Source organism: Tigriopus californicus, chromosome 12 (assembly GCF_007210705.1).
Source record: "Tigriopus californicus strain San Diego chromosome 12, Tcal_SD_v2.1, whole genome shotgun sequence".
NCBI lineage: Eukaryota > Metazoa > Arthropoda > Copepoda > Harpacticoida > Harpacticidae > Tigriopus > Tigriopus californicus.
Window position 1 is genome coordinate 6,343,711 of NC_081451.1, and position 18,169 is coordinate 6,361,879.

The 18,169-nt window shown below is 40.1% G+C and overlaps 2 protein-coding genes across 2 annotated transcripts; one reads left to right on the forward strand and one right to left on the reverse strand.

The window, feature by feature from the left end:
• Window positions 1-2,274: 2,274 nt before the first annotated feature.
• LOC131891527 (uncharacterized) lies at window positions 2,275-3,846 on the reverse strand. Its single transcript, XM_059241135.1, has 3 exons — window positions 3,134-3,846; window positions 2,835-3,000; window positions 2,275-2,720 (listed from the first exon to the last, which is right to left on the reverse strand). Exons 1-3 carry the CDS (start codon window positions 3,615-3,617, stop codon window positions 2,480-2,482), a joined length of 891 nt encoding a protein of 296 aa, XP_059097118.1. The 5' UTR covers window positions 3,618-3,846; the 3' UTR covers window positions 2,275-2,479.
• A 4,787-nt stretch (window positions 3,847-8,633) lies between these two features.
• Window positions 8,634-9,974, forward strand: LOC131891529 (zinc finger protein 865-like). Its single transcript, XM_059241136.1, has 3 exons — window positions 8,634-8,905; window positions 9,070-9,679; window positions 9,770-9,974. Exons 1-3 carry the CDS (start codon window positions 8,782-8,784, stop codon window positions 9,951-9,953), a joined length of 918 nt encoding a protein of 305 aa, XP_059097119.1. The 5' UTR covers window positions 8,634-8,781; the 3' UTR covers window positions 9,954-9,974.
• The last annotated feature ends 8,195 nt before the right edge of the window (window positions 9,975-18,169 follow it).

Genomic DNA, 18,169 nt, shown 5'->3' on the forward strand with positions numbered 1-18,169 from the left:
GACTAAAAACTTATAACAGACGAGCCAATCATTTTTGGTATGACCTGAGCAATGTTTTGAACTATATGTCAAGGAAGCTCGTGGGAGTCAGATCCGAAAACTTTACCTCTTTGGCTAAAACTGGAGAAAATAACATTATGACAAAGCAACAATCGTCATACCAATCTATTACAGTGGTCGTTTTCGTACCAATGTAGGCTGGTTTTCAGCAGTTCAGAGCGCTAAAGAACGGGCTTTGGGGCAAATTTTCTTCGTGGTGTTCAGATGATGCGGCGAATGTACGACCCCAAAGAAAAGATAAATATCGTCGGACGAGGTTCCGTGAGACATAGACTAACATGTTACGAAATTCTTGAGCATTCAGGAAACCCAAGAGCAATGGATCAACCTGAAATCATGTTTCCAACCTTTTGAATTGTTCTCGTTTTAGTTGTTGTCGATCAACGTCTCGAACTTCCTAAGGACTTGCTCATCTCCCCTCCATTGGTCATTCCTAGAATGAGACCAATACATGGAATGGTTAGATATTGCAATGCCTTTCTAAATACTATACAATAGGAAAAGGATTCTCGCATTAAGTATTATTGCATCGGATGAATTTACCAAAAAGAGTCATTAGTTGCAATGAGTGACAAAAACAATCGAGAATAGTATCGAATGGGTATTAAACGGAGTAGTAAAGAAGGTATATTTACGGTGATTATAACTCATGTCCGCACTATCGCAAAAAATCTATCGAAACGTATCCTTTCGCAATTATCCATAATATAGAGGAGATAACTGTGCAAGGCAGTGTATGACAGCAGTGAGCAAAACGACAATGATTATATAGGTATTGACTGACAGAACCCTCAAGATCATTCACAAGTATATATGAACAATTTGCTACGTTGCTTACAACTCATAGAGTCCTTTTCTCACGCTTTTCTCACTCTTGATGGTCTGAATGAACCAAATTTGGTTAATTGAGAGATTGATTTGCGCGTGAACTCGATTCAGATACAATTGAACGCCGAAATTTGACGTTCGCCTGTCCAGAGCCACATTATTTCCGTCAAGAATTTCGCACTCCTTGTAATAGCGACTCATTAATTACGATATAGATCCCGATTCTGTCGGATTATTCATGTCGTCCGCTGTTCTACAATTGACTACCAATTCAAGGTTGCCGATTTGCAGCTGAACCCTGTTTCAACAAATAATGCGAGACAGTTTGGGTTGGACAAGTTCTGGTTAGATAATGATCAATCATGGAGCTGTGAAATTCTTGACGGAAATGTTTGGAATCGAGGAAGACGTCAATGGTTTCACTCAGAACAACCACGTAGAACACGCTAAAACGTCAATCAAGATTAGTCTACATACTTTTACGGGAACACTTGAGCAACAGTTTTAAATTCGACATCAAATGAGTGTCCAATCCCAGACTCAAATTCTTATGTAGCAGGTCTTCAAGGATTAAAAAGCTTTGGAATGTAAATTTGTGATGTATAATCCCCTGGTTTAATTTTTTTTTTACTCTTGTTGTGAATGGAATGAAATTCTTAAAAGCTTGAGTTTACTGCGCTGTATTGAAAGCATTGCGGTGAAGAGGATATATTGTGCAAGTTAACACCAAATATAGTGTTGTTAAAAGAATGGAGAAATTATCAAGCCGAACTTTCTCAGGCAGTTATTGCCTTGATATCTTCAAAAACCATCATGCCTACCAAAACATTATCTAGCTGTATCCATGATTGAAATAGTTTGCTAAACTTGGATATCAAACTGATGGATCTGGTTTCCAGGTGATTGAAGAAATTTGGGGCAATCGCTTCAACATAGTAATGTACACTAAATGCTATCCAGGAAAGGATACCTCTTGATCATTTCATTTGAAAAAAGGTAACCCAGAGCGACACATCCAATGAGTCATTATCAAACACTTTCATTGCGAAAAAAATGGAATACATTCTAGGACAAAAGGACGCCTCTAGATTAATGCGTCTTAAACACTAAAAACCATAAAAACTAAATTTACTTCATAATAAATTTCCTCCGCAAACCAATTTTTAGCATTACTAATAACAAGCGTTGGACAGGAAACAGATACTGCCAACGTATATTGGCAATTTCATCTGGTTGTATTCTCATGTCTCCGCCCTTCATTAACCTGGCTTTTGGCCAATCCATGAAGACCTTAACTTGCCCTTTTTCGCCATTGGTCAGTCTCCTTTTCTTTCTCAGAGTCAGTAGCCAATCAAAAAAGTCTTGCTCGTCCTACGACGGCAATTTCTCAACCTGAATAAAGAAAAAAACTTGCACCGAAAGAGGACAAACATTCGAGGAAAAATAAATCTGAAAATACTGCCATACACATGTAGTCGTGTCTATGCATATGATCCTTTCTATTTGATTTTGAGTACAACCTGGTTATCATTGAATCAAGACAAGAATCAAGTCATATTCTATCCAAAGTAATAGCTCAAATAATTTATTATCAAGTAATCCCGTGTTCCAATAACAGCAACCTATTTCGAAGGACTTGAACCGCTTCGTGACAATTGGTGGTCTTGATCCGTTTCCGCAAGGACCTGACAAGTTTCTTCCGATACTTGTCGGGGGCAATGATATCGGGATCGCCTTCGAGCACGCCCCGGAAATCCGAGGGCAGAGTATCCATCATCTCCTGGCTCACGTCCATGCCAATGTGAGTCTCCATGTGTATCCTCAAGTTGTATCTGGAATTAGAATTCGATAAAATACGGTCAAACGTGCACAAAAGAGCCTAGAGCCCAATTGAATTTAAGGGGGTATGCTATCTCAATCCAATTTAGAATTCGAACTCAACGTACCTTTGAACGTGAATTCCAGGACATAGAGGGCACTGATGACGGCTCGTTTCGTCGTGGATCTTCATATGGCGATAGATGGAATTTTCGTCCCCAAAAGCTTTCCAACATTTAAAACATATTGCGGTGGGCTTTTTTGTTTTTTCGTCCACAACAATTTCGTTTTGCTCTGCAAAAAGGGGTAGATTAATGTCTACATATTCCTCTAACTCGATCACGAGGTTTCAAGAGGAATGTCTCTTTAAACTTGACAATCGCAAATCAATTGAAATACCCTCCAGTTCAAAATGAAGAAAACTCACCATTCACCAAGTAAAAGACGAGACTGCCTGGACACTTTCTTCTGGCTCGTCGTTGGCCCACCACAATGGACAATACCTCGTCCTGAACAGCAGGTTCCAGAGGCGCCTCAGGAGCAGGGACCAATTGAGCGGGGACAATTTGGTCCGGCAGCAATCGTCCGCCCAGGTCCACTCTTTGGTGCTCTGATTGAGTCTGAGCCATTGGAACGATGGGATTTCGGGCGGCTCCATATTGGGTCATGAAATATTCCATGAGGAATTTAAACTGCAACCCGTGGAAGGCTTGCATCCAGGCTTGTTGCCCTGGAAGCAAGGGATGAGGGTTCCAGGGGTTGATCAAACCATTGAGGAATGGCACACCATGATTTGGAGCACGTTGCGCCCCTTGTTCCCATTCCACGCCTCTGGGCGTGCTTGCAGACGCCTCGGAAGCTGCTCTAGCCTGATTAACCAAGTTTTGGAAGTTGGAATTGACAAGGGTCATCTTGAATTGATTGGAAGGAATCGGGAAGTGAACACAAATGGAAAAGGTGGACGAGTTTGGAAGTGTTGCGGTTTCTAAGCTCACAGCGAGGAGGCTGAATTGGATACTAATTTAACAGGAATGGAGAATTGTGAAGCTGACGAATTCAAATTGATGGAAGCACACGAACAAGTTGTTGGTGATTGATGACGGGAGCGAAAATGCTAACGTTAACCCCAAGGATCTTCGTGAACTGAATGATGGGTTGCCTATAGGTACTAGTTCCTTTTATACCTTAAAGCTCTGGGCTGTGCGCTGGTGTAGCCTGGGTAGCCTAGCGTGCGCCCTTCACCGGCGCACTTGAGCTAGCCAGCTGAGTAGCTTGCGTAGGGGAAAACACTTTTGGGCGACTAGCTCTCGTCCAGAGATGTCAGCCCAAGAAACTCAACGTGATCATCACGCTCAAAATGGATATATGTGGGTTGGTAGTGGAGAGGGTGAATGATTATTTCGGTTGGATATGAAATCACCAACTTCTGTTGACATCAAGTTTGGTTGTGAAAAGCAAAACTCTTTGTGAAATGTTAGTTCACACATGACAGAGTTTCGATAAAGATTTGATTCGTTCGAATCATGTCCAATTATGATGCGCCTAGGACATGTCTTTGTACGAATCGTCATCATCAAGATCCCTGTCCTAATAAATGCAAAGTCTTAAAGCGCTTTTTAAGACGCATTCAAGCTCCCAAGCTCATTTGGTTAGGTTTTGTTTGTTATTCTAGACATTGGTCAAATGTACGAACAAATGAATAAATGTAAATCTAATATCAATTACGCATTTGCTATTTAGAAAATGTGGATTAAGAAAGAACGAAATGTATTTCCTTCTTGGTTGCCATGTACTTGATACGGATGCATGTTACTTTACTCACGAGTCTCAGGGCAGTATTGATGGTGTTTAACCACCCATGTTTCCCTTGAGACTTCTCCTTTGGCCTCCTCAGATTGACGAACTCGGCATCCAAGGCCATCAGATCACCAACACGATGGACTTTAGATAACCATCTATCTAGATGATCTCTCTGGATTGAGGAAGAGATCATTGGGCCAGATTGCAGCTCCTACAAAATGGTACAGAATTGAGTAATAAAAAACCACAATTAAAGTGAACTCAATGCCATTAACGTTAAGTTGATTTCACATCTGCTACAAAATGATCAAATTCGCCACTCTTTCATTTCTCAATTCTGTACCAAAGCATGCGGAATGAAAAGTCTGTCGCAGATGTTTGAGTAAATGCATGCAGCACTCACATTCAAAGAGAACTCAATGCCCTCAACGTTACGTTTATTTCACAAAAAAATGGGCTTTGAAATCACTGCTGCGTCTTAAGATCCTTTGCAGGACGTGTGGTTTTAAGCCTCAATTGGCTTGGGCAATGACCTCTCGAATAAACTCTATATGAACATGCTTACTCACGTTCGTTTGCGTGTAAATCAAACTAGGTGTCAAAACAGCGTTTTTGCTCCAAATAATCGAGATTCATGTAAAACGTTCTGCACAGTTGAGAGTGCCGAGCACGTTTGATGTCATTTGTTCTTCCGATCTTTAACAACGCACAAAATGTCACGTTGTTTGACAAAGGCACCATACAACAGGAGTCAACTCCAATCTAATCGTCTTATGATATTTTCTCTTTGATCATGCATTTTATTATAATTTTGGTGCACTTATTGGCAATCATTGGGTATTGCTCAATCTAGGACTAGACACCCAAACCAAAACATCAATTATTGTATAAAAGAGATTGTGGGTAAATGATAGATAACTCGACCATCTGCATATAACGAAGGTTCGACGTTTTCTCCAAAGATTTGACCATTTCTGGTCCTCAAAATTCATAGCTGGCGCGTGCCCGTGGGAATTTCGAATTACGATTAGAGTCAACCCAATGGTAGAGCTGGAGTCTAATAATCTCTCAGTAACGCGTCCATTTAAACTTCCGTTTGCCACCAACGAGCAACTTGAGCGCCTGTTAACATACAACTTTTTGAAATGAACAAGACGTATTCACACCTTCACATTACATTGATTACAGAAGTTGTTGATCTTTTGGCCCTCAATTGCCAATTTGATTATCAAACTGTGTTCAGGCCAAAACTCATCGATGAATTAATGAGTAGAATGTCATTGCACAAAGAAGTACATGATTAAACAAAGGTTTTCCAGAACATGAACCCGGACCAAACATCAAACATGAAACAAAGAAGGGTAATAACGAGCCTTTTGCACTTGAACCGTCTCAGTCTTTTCATTGAACGCCTCCCAAATGTTGCAACCATAAACCGCTTTAACTTATTTTTTGTAACCATTGCGCGTGGCTATATGTAAACAGACTACAGTATAGAGAGGTGTAAAGATCTGGGATTTCATACTTTTGCTTTATGGTAGGAAAGAGAGCGCAAGTGTCACTACGCCTTTACTGATGACCAGATGTTAGCACCAAATATTATTTTCATATTTTGGCACACTTTTTGTCAAACGATGTACAAAACAAAGACGGAATTTTGTTAATGCAGAGTTGGAAGCTCTGAATGAGCAATAATTATGGTAGTTCTTGCCGCGATTGTGGCGCAGATTGGCTAGCTCACCCCGCTAAAAACAGATACTTTACACCTCTTTATAGGGCCGACGATAGAGCCTTGAGGTACACCCAATATAATTTTAGTCCGTCGTCAAAGTGCTGTGCGTGTTGGGTCACCCAGCTGACTTTGCCTCAAGCCGTGTTGAACTGGATATGAAACCATTTAGCCATCAAAGACATCCAGGGTCCCTTTGCCTGACCATCACTCAAATCAGGCCAAATATTTTTAGTCCTATAGGCGTGTCAATTTGAATAAATTAGAAGATTGTCCAAAGTTTACGATCACGTTCATTATGGACAAATCAAAAGGTATCATTTTACACCATAGACCTTCAACTCGTAATGGCCAATCAATCGTACTGGCCGGTTCTGATTATCTCCAATTTTCTTGATTCTCATTCCCATGGGCACGCGCCCAACGAGATTGACATTGGAAGAATTGGCGCTCTGAATTAATTGGTCTACAAATCATATTTTGACGATGTACGTTTTATGTTGGTACTACTGCTCTACACGAAAGGGCTCTAAATGGAGTAGGTTATGCCATTCCTAAACAAGCGTATGTTGGCATGTTCAAGCCGTTGAGTGATGACGTCTGTTTCAAGGATGATCAAGAGATCATAGAAGTTGGAACCTTAACCCATAACGATTAGAAGATGTCAGAAACAGCATCATTGATTTAGCAGTTCCCGATGCTTAAATGCCATCAGGCGACTTTTGGCTATGCCCTCTAGACGCAGGAGTGTGTAAGCTCAAAAATGTATCAAAAATGTGACTTAAATCATGCCAAGTGGCAAAAACTGGGCCATTCAGTTCGTGTCAGCCAAGTAGCCAATTTATAATTGCTTATGAAATTGGAATTGAAAGCGTTATTTAATAATTAAATAAAAAATGTTTTGAAATAAAAATGTCATCCAACTTGTTGATTGATGCTCGTCGGTTTTCATCCGATGAACCGTCAAGCATGTTTCAAGTGGCATTTCATACTTTTTTGACCGGCAACTGACTTGTTCTATAAGAAAGAAATTGTTCCTAATTTACCGATATCCCAATTTTTCTTTCAATCGTCTTGAGAACAGAGAGTTGCCTTACAGCGTTCTAAGCGACGTAGCTTGGAATCCACCATTAATCTCTCGATCGCTCTAATGTTGATGTTTCAACCTACAACTCCATGAAATACAGATTTCTTATCAATCCCTATTCTCATCGGCCACGCTCTTATGAAATTTGACGTGGGAAAAAGTCAACCAACAATTGATTTGAGACGAAGACTTGAAGATTGTACTACTGGTTATGGAATTCAATCTTGAGTTGCCAGGTTTGTAGCGTACGTCTTTTCCAGGAATATTCGGATGATTAACAAGTCATAACCCTCAATTCAACAATACATAGAATGCTATCTCCATCAAGTAACACTTATTTGTTCAAAAAGTCTTCAATCTCATCCCAATGAAAATTTTTCGCCATGAACGTTATATTGTTACGTTATCAGATGATCGGTTGGGATCCAATTTTCATGGAGGCAATTGAAAGGAATGAAAAGGTGACGGATAGTTGATTGCCTTTCTTGGACCAGGGTTTAAATTTTGCGTGTCCATGGTCTTCGTTGAACACATCGCTGTTCACGGGTGTGACGAGGCCAGGCCCAAAGTAATGGGCATTAACTCAAGTCAAATTTCTTCATCCAGCTAAGCTTATGAAGGGGATATGCGGTAGCTCAATGGGAAAAACAATCGGCTGCATGCAGTTCAGGGGTTCAAATCAGTGTGTCCCTTGTGTGAACACTTCATGTATACATATGTCCAATATATTAAATGAGATGCTTTTTCAGATAAATTCATAGCTTCTGCGCAAATCTCCGTTGTTAGTCTCGAAATTTTCGACTTGATCCTACTCACTCCAACCAAGGGTTGGGCCAATTAGTTGTCAACTGAGATTGATAATGAATCGAGAAAATCGAGATCTTAGACGCACGACAAAGGCTTAGAGAAACCAATTGTCCACAAGATTTGGTTTTTAAAATTAGAAATTGTTATATTCTAGTTACTGATATCAATTTACATTTACACATTACTCTTGCTCCCACCATCATACTCGCCATAGACATTTTCCCTTATTATGAATACCTCCACAACCTATCAATAAATATCTAATCAACCCATCAATCTCCAATGTCAATCAAAGCATGATTTTCAGCCTTAACATTGTCACTGTCCAAAAGTACTCTCTATGTGAAGTTTCGATCTTTGAAAACGAAATTCTCTACGTTTTGGAATGCCCAGGATAACAATGGCGCTGCCTCAAGGAAATTGAGAGCTCGCGCTCCAAATTTTAGGAGCCCTTGCGAGTATCGCACGCGCTGACCAGAGGCTCCAATAGCAGGCTATAACCGCGTCGGTCGGGCTAGAAGCGCTTCTTGAGCGGAAACTCTTCCAAATAAAAATGGGTCCCCTGGATGGATGGCCCATCATTTGGATCTAAACCATCCCCGGGATAACAACCAACAAAAGCGACCACACTCTCTGAAAAGATATAATCATCATGGCCCACAAACTTCAAAAGTCCTCTTCCACGTCTACAAAACAAGTTCAGCAGAAAAACTCGTTTCAAAAGAAAGAAAGTTATGGTTTGGATGAAGCAGAGCTTGATGTCGATTATATATTGAGTAAGTATTTTTGATACAATCTATTTGATATGCAACAGTTTCCTACCTCAAGGCGAATCTATCTGTGATTCTCATTGAAAGGATTTTGCGACATCTGAAAGCAAAAGCACATTGCAGAACTCGAAATAGCAGAATACAGTGCTCATGAGTGTTCTTTCTTTTAGGTTACTTTTCAAGTAAGCCGGTTGCGCCGATCAGGACCCCACACCCCTCCTGTATTGCCAATCTTGGTTTTGATTTGGCAATAGAAGCGGCCAAGAGGAAGAAGGCTGCCCAGAGAAAACAAATTTCTTTTCCTACCGCCTCTGCCGCTCCTGCCTCACCCGCCGCTCCCGTCGTTCCTGCCGCTCCTGCCACTTCTACCACACCCACCATTTCTGCTGCTCCCGCTGTACTTGCCGCTCTTGCCGCTTCTGCCGCTCCTGCCAATTCTGCCACTCCCACCATTTCTGCCGCTCCCGCTATTCTTGCTGCTCTTGCCGCTTCCGCCACTCCCGCTATTCATACTGCTTCTGCCACATCTGCCGCTTCCACCATTTCTGCCACGCCCGCTGTCCTTGCCGCTCTTGCCGCTTCCGCTGCTCCTACCGCTTCTACCACTCCCACCGCTCCCGGAGGCCTTTGTGATCCATTCACTTCGGAGGAGTTGTTGACTTGTGGCTCATGCGGGAAAACATTGTCAGAAAAGAGTGCTTTAATTCGTCACAAGCAGGTTCATGACGAAGGCTCTAAGAAATACGTCTGCGGAGTGTGCGGCAAAAGGCAAAGACAAAGGTAATTAATATTGCTCTCGCTTAGTCTATTCTCCACAATCGAATATTGAAGATGTTAGCTAACTAACCCTTTCACTTTTGAATGCCTTAGATCAAATTGGAAGCATCATGTCATGACTCACATTGGCGAAAACATCCCACCGGAGATTTATGCCACATTGGACGATGATTACAGGGCACTTTTGGCTGGAGATGAAAGCCATGTGCCTCGAAATATATACGAGAAGCGGATGGAAGTTGCTCGAAAGAAGAGGATAAAGTTCAAGATTCCGTGATTTCCTCATATTTCTGGTTTGACCTGAAATCNAGAAGAGGATAAAGTTCAAGATTCCGTGATTTCCTCATATTTCTGGTTTGACCTGAAATCGCCAACAGTATTGACTGAATTATGCCTATTATGATTGGAAATACATGCAAAAGAATTAAATGCAGAAAAAAATCCTCATTCCATTGAGTTATATCACAATGCCCTCACTAAATGCACCGGTTTGTCATCAAGCGTCAGGCCCTTAAACATAAGAAAAATTTGGACTTGAAATGTTAGATTAAAGTATTTTATGAATAAACAAATGAAATGACCAAGAGTCATATAAAAGCTTGTTATTATAAAAAACGTCTTGGAAAACCTTTTGATTCCACTATTCTGCCCCTCAGTACAGTTTTTTAGCAGAAAACTTGGAAAGCAAAGGCAATTCCAACGCAAGGTAAAAAAACTAAGTTTGAGCAGAAAAGCAACCCAGGTTTGACACCTGAAAAATGAGGGTCAAATATTGAGGCTGACAAACGGGTTTTCGCCAAGCCACCAATGCTGACATATACCATTGAAAATGTATTTGTTCTGCAAATCCTTCAAGAACTGAAACTTTCTGACTTCTGTTTCGGCATCATGGGTCTTCTTTAATGCCATCCAGAGTGCGGAAGTCTTCGGATCGAAGTCAAACCCTCGATGCTGACCTCAGCCGAATTGATTATCCAATACGTCTAATGCTCTGATGACTTTCAGGGAAGTCAGTGGCGTGCTTTTCAACAAAGCGAATTAAGCCCTAACATTAGGATCTCTGTAGAAGTGTTCTCATTGTCTGCGTTCATTACTTTGTACTTTTTTTCATTCTTCCGTTTTTTATTTAATTTTGCTACATTTTATCAAATTTAGGCTCACCTCTTGGTTTTAGAGCATATTTGCAATTTTAGGCCAGCGTTGATTTATATTTTTGCATGTTTTGACCTGGTCTTACATTCAAATATTATTAGGATTTAGAGCCTATTTTTGTGCATACGCTGATCTGATATTTTTTTGGTGCCAATTTTAATAAAAACTGAGTTTTTAAAAAGCAAGTTTCGTCGATAGAAAAAAAAAGAAAAAGTAATTCTTAAAATGTAAATTCCTTTCCCTCATTAATGAACCACGGTAGCCAAGTGGTCTAATGTACCCGAGAGAGGTACAACTTGGTGCCCCAGGAGGCGTGGGTTCGACACCCGCCTTCGGAGAAAACCTTTTCATCCCTGTTTTGGAGCTCACTGAGAACAGTCGCATTTTTATCTCTCAGGAATTGTATGTATGTCTGTATTTCGGTCTTTGGGAGTAAAAATGTTTGAAATAGTTGGATAGTATTTTAAAAGACCGTGGAACCTCATAAGCTATATCAGCTCGATTTCGAACCAAGGTGTGACTTCCTCTGTTGCTCCTTGGTTGTTTTTCACTTGTAGTGTTCGTGGTGTTTGTGTGTGGGTGAATGAATGGGAATTGCCATTCATTCACTCAATTAGGTTTGGTTTTTCACGGCTCTTTGGTAAGATGTAATTACTTTGAAAAATAATAAGTTTATTGCTCATTTATGAGTATGTTTAGCTTTAGCAGCTTCTCTCTGATTTATAGTGTAGTATTTCTAGTTCCAAATCGTTAAGTGTAGTTCTTTAGTTTTATTGTATGGGTCTTTGACAGTCAGATTTATTGTTCATTAGTGCGATGAGTTCAATTTGGTGTTAAATCAGTTTGCCGAGTTTATTTCTGTATTTTTAAGTTGTTTTCCTAGTTCACATATGTTCTTGATTCCTTGTTTTTCTCTGTCCCTTACTTTTTGTTTACTATCTCCATCTTAGATTTGTATGTTAAGTTTGATGTGAAGTAGTTAATCCCACTTTTGCTCTGTTGTCCTGTATCTCAGGACAAGATTGCACAGCCTTTTATTTTTCTTATTTTTCTAGGTCTCTTGATTTTGTTGCTCATAGATAGTTCCCCCCTGCATTCATGATGGAAGCTATTTTTGGAAAAGTCAGCAAAGAGGCGAGACAATGTTTGGACTTGGTCTTAGCAGGGAAGGATCCTTCCGTAGTCAATAAACCCTTTATTATAAAGGCTTTAGTTGCTTGGGCCAATGAAACCAGGGTGCTGCTTGAAGAGCCATTTTGGACCATGGATCCGGTCGAGGCTTTAACATTGGGTAAATTCAACAAGGACATTGCCTTCATGACTGGCTTGGCTTCCTTGGAATCGAGTTGGTTCACTGTTGAGCTCTTTGGAGAGATGTGGGCAGACAGATTGGTTTACGCCAATGAAAATCAGCAAGAGGTCTTCAAACTTTTCTTTTCTCATCCAAACATTGGTCCAGAGGTACAAACTAAAAAGTTGCTTTTCGCATGAATTATCAACTTTTATTAAATGTCCATCGTTTGTCATGAGGTAAACATCCCAAGCAAGCTTCAAAATAAAAAGGAACAAAGATAGATTATGTTGTTCGCTTTCAGCATGCCTTGGACTGGCCCTCATAACGAAGAGGATAAGGCCATGGTCAAGTTGTACACAACCTTGTTTGCCAACTTCATTCGGACTGGAGATCCCTCCACTAAAGACAGGCATTGGGCCCCGTACCTTCCATTAGAGGGAGCTTACATAAATATCAATTCGCCAAGTGATGCCGAAATGAGTCGATGTCTGCCCATTCCCGCCGACCGGCTCAATCTTTGGCGGGATATGGTTAAAGTGAAAGAGAACTTGCAAGAGGATTATTTGGTTGAATGCCAGGCTCGTGATATCATGCTCGATCAATGTAATGCAAATTATTAAAAGAGGACGATAGTGATTTTGGCATCTTTTTAACCTTTTTTTTTGTCTCAAAGCAACACCTTTACAGTCAATCACAGACATAAGGTAAACAACATTTGAAGGAAAATTAGCGATTGGCGAAACTGTGATTCGAAAATCATAAGTAGTAACTAGCGGATTCATGAACAACATACGTATAATTTTAGCAGTAGCAATCACTCACATTTGTTTTAACATCATATTTGTCGTCCAGGTTTGCTTGATAATGAGTCACTAGAGTTCACGTCACGAAGTTGAATACATTCCCCAAATAATAAAATGGGCAAAAATGACCTGACGGTATGGAATGTTTTTTTTTTACAAAAAGACAAAAAAGCTATCTAAAATGAATATGACCGACAGTCATGTCACCCGAGTTGAGTTCTTGTTATCAATTAGTGTTTGCAAAGCGCCTTTGACAACGGCAACAATCGAAACTAGAAGATGGAGCATCATGTGATTTGCAACTGATTTTGGTCATTTTAAGTCATAAGATTTGAGCAAAATGCTCAAATCATCCAAAACGAGCCTGTGACTCACCTGGCAGACTTCCCTGGAACATTTATCATTGGCCCCCTCGAGGCTCTAATGGAGTCCAGAAGGGGACGAAGGTTGCTGTACTATTTTCAGCATACGTCAGAATGATCCATCAAAGAAATAACCTAGACAAGAGGACTTCTCTTGACTGACTTGAGGCTGAGGCACTTTCCAATTCACCAGCCTAGCCTAATCCAAGACTTGGGCTAGAGTGGTCTTCACTGTTCCTTGGGCCTTCAGATCTAAATAGATCTGGTGCAATCCCAGTGCAACACGCGCGTCTTTGTTGGATTTGTGGCACTCTGTTTGGTTGTGCTTGTCCAAAAAGTACCAGGCCAGAAACTTGAGGGACACCAACCTCCAAAGAAGCAGATAGAACAAGTGCATCTGACCTTGAAGTTTCCAAAAGAGTGAAGTGTATTCAAAATAAAGTAGATATAAGCATTTTGTTCTTCATTTATAAAATCTACATAAACTGTAGCTCCTCCCTTAACAAGTGAAAAATGAAGTATTATGCAAACAAGTACACGTCAAGTATTAGAATTCATATCTTATTGCGATAATCCAGTCATGAACTTTTCAAACAGACAACAAAAATCGCCAAAAAATGCCGAAAAGGAGAGAAGGAATGTGGTCTTTTTCATTATTTGTTCCAAAATAATTTGAATGTGAAGTATATTTGTCTAACATTACTTCAAATTGTGTCCATTGGATGTGTGCCCGTTGGTGTGCCAAATCAATGGCTACATTTGTCGTGAAGTGAGAGGAAATAAGTGGGTGCAATGATGTTGGTGCATAAATGCAATGGTTCGCCCAAGACCCCGGTTTATGAAGCAGTTAAGTCCAGCTCACTTGCCATATAGCTCATCATCTTACAACGAGCCCATAAAAAAAAGCTATTTGTTTCATTAACTCCGTATTTAACTTTTCCATGGGTCGGTGTTTATTACAGAATTGAACGTTAAGAATTCGTAACAAATTATTATTATTTTAGCGACCAGGTAATTGCGATGTTTGGACATCTACTTGGTCACAAAAGTAAGAAAGATGGTATTGGTGAAGACGATCTCCATAATTGGAAAAAACAATGGGTTATTGGGTCTTTGTGAAATTCCGGGCGACTGCAAACTAAACAGAGGTCAGGGACTAACATTTCGTTCAAAAGAGTCATCCTTCGTTCTCCAAAAATGTGACGGAATAGTTCGACTCAAGTTTGAAACGAAGGGTGTTGGCAGCAAGGCGAAAATTGAAATGCTCAGTCCTACAAATTCCAGTCCGAATTGCACAACAAATTGATTTTTACGTTTTTCATGGTATAATCTTGGGCTTTCGAACCTCTCCGGTGCGAAGCTAATACTCATACGTACATTTGTACCCAAGCATTCTGGTGAAGATTAACTAGAACCATTGCGATAATTCAGACTAACCACCAGAACTTAGCCCAAAGAATGCCATTTTTGCCAAGCCAAGTATTGGTAAGGAAATGTGGGAGGACGTTTATTCGTTCTGTCTTATACATTTCCAATATATCCTTCATGACGCGAAATCCAAAACGAACAAAACGCAAAACATGGTAAATGGTGAAAATCGGCAAAAGTTGGTAGTTTGTTTGTTATCTCTCTTTCTCTTGGCATGCCATCTGATTTTGGGTGTCATAATTGAGGGATATTCCCGCTTCGTTCTCATAGCCAACATGAATTGTTACCTCACCCCCGGGAATGATCGCAGGTACGCCCATTTAAGTTGATAAAGCAACAAGTCAAGCTGTAATTTAAATTGCGCAAAGAAGCTTGGACTTAGCTAGCCAGGGATTCGCAAATTGGAAAGTGGATGCTCTATCAATGCGGTATTCAAGCACGCCTGTCAAAAATCGTTCGTAATCCAAGTTTGAAACAAATGTGGCCCTGATGTAAGTAGTTTAAATGTTAGGTTTTTTGAGTTCAAGCAATGACCTTCATGATATTTTATGCCCTATTATAAAATATCTCTAAGAATCCATAACCTAATAATTTGTCACCATGAAAATGACATCACGTTTTAAGTCAGAGACTGCATAGACTGCATAGACGACACCCTGAAACTGATTTTAAACCTCTCTAAATATTCAATCAGAACATATTTTCCGTGTTTTAATTGATAACCTTTTTAAGACTTTTGAGTTGATTTTAAACGATTATTAACCAATGTTTTTTTACTACTTTGTGATTCTCTCTTTATTAGAGGTCGTTTTACAAAGACTTTCTACCAAAGTGGCCCAATTACTAATGAAGTGGGCCAAATCCAGTAAACCGTACAGATAATTTAGTTGTACATGTTAGTTCCCATATTGATGATTTTATCCATTAATCCAACTTTCTTCACTAAAAGATTTGCTGAAGAAATCACAATTAACTCTTGACTTAAGAGGGGTTCTGAATTTTTACTTTATATAAGTGAAGTGCAAACACTGTAATTCACTGTAACAGTGCAAGGAAGTTGGAGAACTGTGAATATTTCTTAAAGCTAATTATTAACGGCGTTTACAACTACTAAACTAAAGAAAGCCAAGACCACTAAGAAGAGTCTCTCTTGAAAAAAGCCATTTAAGGTTTTCAACTGCCAATGAAAGTAGTAAGTGTAGTCTACAAAAAAAAAGATTAAGATTTTCGAACATGGCCAGTAACAAAGTTTTAAAAAAATATTACATCAGGCAAGTTGTAAAGGGGGCGGGGATGGGGCCAGATTTTGACTTGAAATGGAAACGAAAAAACGGAGTGGGTCAATACTAGGGCCGGCCAAAACTTGCATACTGGATTTTGTGCAAATTTTGGGAAAAAACTTGCAGATCCAAGATTGTTCTGCAAAGTTATTGCATCTGCAAATTTTGTAAGTTTTCTTTTTTTTTTCTTTATTTTTGGTGCAGACTTCCTTACCGTTACCGGGATTGAAATCCCAGCAGTTCAAGACGGGTAGATTTTTTTTTTTGGTATGGTTTTTACGGGCTTTTCTAACCGCTACAGGGAATGTAATCCCCAGTACTATTAAAATGAAAGGTTACAATTCGTCTATTTATTACCTTTCAATTTTTATATGATATTTGGTCTACCAACGAATTTGAGTTGGCAGACCGAGCTAGTCCTTGAATGTAGGGTTGATCTGGTATGCTATCTAAAAATTTGTCCAAGTCTGACTTGAAAGATGCTACCGGATCAACAAGGCTTACGTATTCCCTACGAATATCAGAGGGAAGCAAATTGAACACTGAAGGAGCCCGAGAAAGAAGAGATGTGGACTTCATTGTTCGAACTAGCCTGGATTCTCGAAGACTTGAAGGTGCTCTCAAAACGCACATTAAGCCTCTACGGTCACTAGAATTGACCCTAAACCCTGGGTTGGGACAAAGCTCATGGATGCTTTTGAAGACGTACAGTAGCAGATACCTTTCGTACCTTCTCTGAACACTGTCAACTTTTTTAGCCTCTCCCAATACGAGAGCTCTCTCATTCCTGTGATGTGCCTAGTAAAACATCTTTGCACTTGCTCGACCTTTTGCAAACCTGCTGAACTCATTGGAGCCCAAATGGGCAAAGCATATTCAAGATGTGGCTGGACAATCGACTTGTACAGAGTTAGCATCGTGATGCTATCTCTGGACTTAAACGTGCGATATATCCAACCACACATTTGAAAAGCCTTACCCACCTTCAACTGGATGTGCTCATCGAACTTTCCATTATTTTGGAGGACTACACCTAGATCTTTCATAGATGAGACGTGCTCAATATCTTTACCTCCATTATCTACGAGTGGAGCATTTAAAGGAGTTGACCCAAATGTCATTGAGCGGAATTTCATTCCGTTCAGGGCCATATTACTCTCAGTTACCCATGAGTAGATTCGATCGAAGTCCTTTGCAAGGCTAGTGGAATCTTGGCCATTCCTACAAGAAACTAACTTTGTATCGTCAGCATAAGAAGAGAGACTGGCATTAATACGAAGCTTTTGAAGCGGGGCAACGAATATTATAAAAAGCAGGGGCCCTAAGATGGAGCCCTGGGGAGCACATGACTTGACATCGTGTATGTCACCACGGACTTCTATAGATATGGACTGCGAACGGAAGCCAAAATATCCTATCTCCTAAACCGCTCATCTTATTCCAAATAAGCACTTGATACGACCACAAGATCTTGTTGAATTGATGAACTTAGCCAAATGTGAGCCCAAACCTATGTTTAGGGAACTCAGGAGACATGTTTAAAGTTATATAGTAAACACTACATAGAATTTGAATTTTTGGCCTGCTCTTGGTCAGCTACATAAGCTTTTGACAACATAACTTTGAACCGATCGACTTTGCATGCAAATGATATAAATATGACCTACCGTTAATTGAGGAGATCTACGTTTCTTATCTTATTACTTTTATTCGAAAAGTGGCTCAGAGTGGCTAGGACCAAGAGCAGGCCGATTTGGCGGGAAGCTCGTTCGCAGTCCATATTTCTAGAAGTCCGTGGTGTCACTAAGGGATCCCTCGACCTTAACAATTTGTTTCCTATCCTGAATAAAGCTTCTTTTGAAGGGATATCTACCACTTTTTGCCATTATCTTTTGTCAAGTGGTCAAAAGTGGCTTTTAATGATTTCTCATCCAAGTCATATCCTCGCTGACAAAAATCCACATTGAAAGAATTTCTGCCACTTTCTGCCACCTGGTCAAAAATGGCTTTTAATGATTTCTCATCCCTGGTGATGGTGCATAAAACATAAAGCATCTTCAAAATCATTACAGTCCAAGCGATAGCATATGATCTTTAAAAAGCGAGTAGTGGATTCATTTACGACACTTCGCTAAAAGTTAACACTATTTAATACCTGCACAGAGTAAACGAAG

Bases quoted from the DNA above. Each gene is read 5' to 3' on its own strand.
- LOC131891527 (XM_059241135.1), bottom strand. From the start codon at position 3,617: ATGACCCTTGTCAATTCCAACTTCCAAAACTTGGTTAATCAGGCTAGA. The intron at 3,001-3,133 runs GTGAGTTTTCTT...CCCTTTTTGCAG, and splicing joins CGTCTTTTACTTGGTGAATG to AGCAAAACGAAATTGTTGTG. The intron at 2,721-2,834 runs GTACGTTGAGTT...TTCTAATTCCAG, and splicing joins CCTGGAATTCACGTTCAAAG to ATACAACTTGAGGATACACA.
- LOC131891529 (XM_059241136.1), top strand. From the start codon at position 8,782: ATGGCCCACAAACTTCAAAAGTCCTCTTCCACGTCTACAAAACAAGTT. The intron at 8,906-9,069 runs GTAAGTATTTTT...TCTTTCTTTTAG, and splicing joins TGATGTCGATTATATATTGA to GTTACTTTTCAAGTAAGCCG. The intron at 9,680-9,769 runs GTAATTAATATT...TGAATGCCTTAG, and splicing joins GGCAAAAGGCAAAGACAAAG to ATCAAATTGGAAGCATCATG.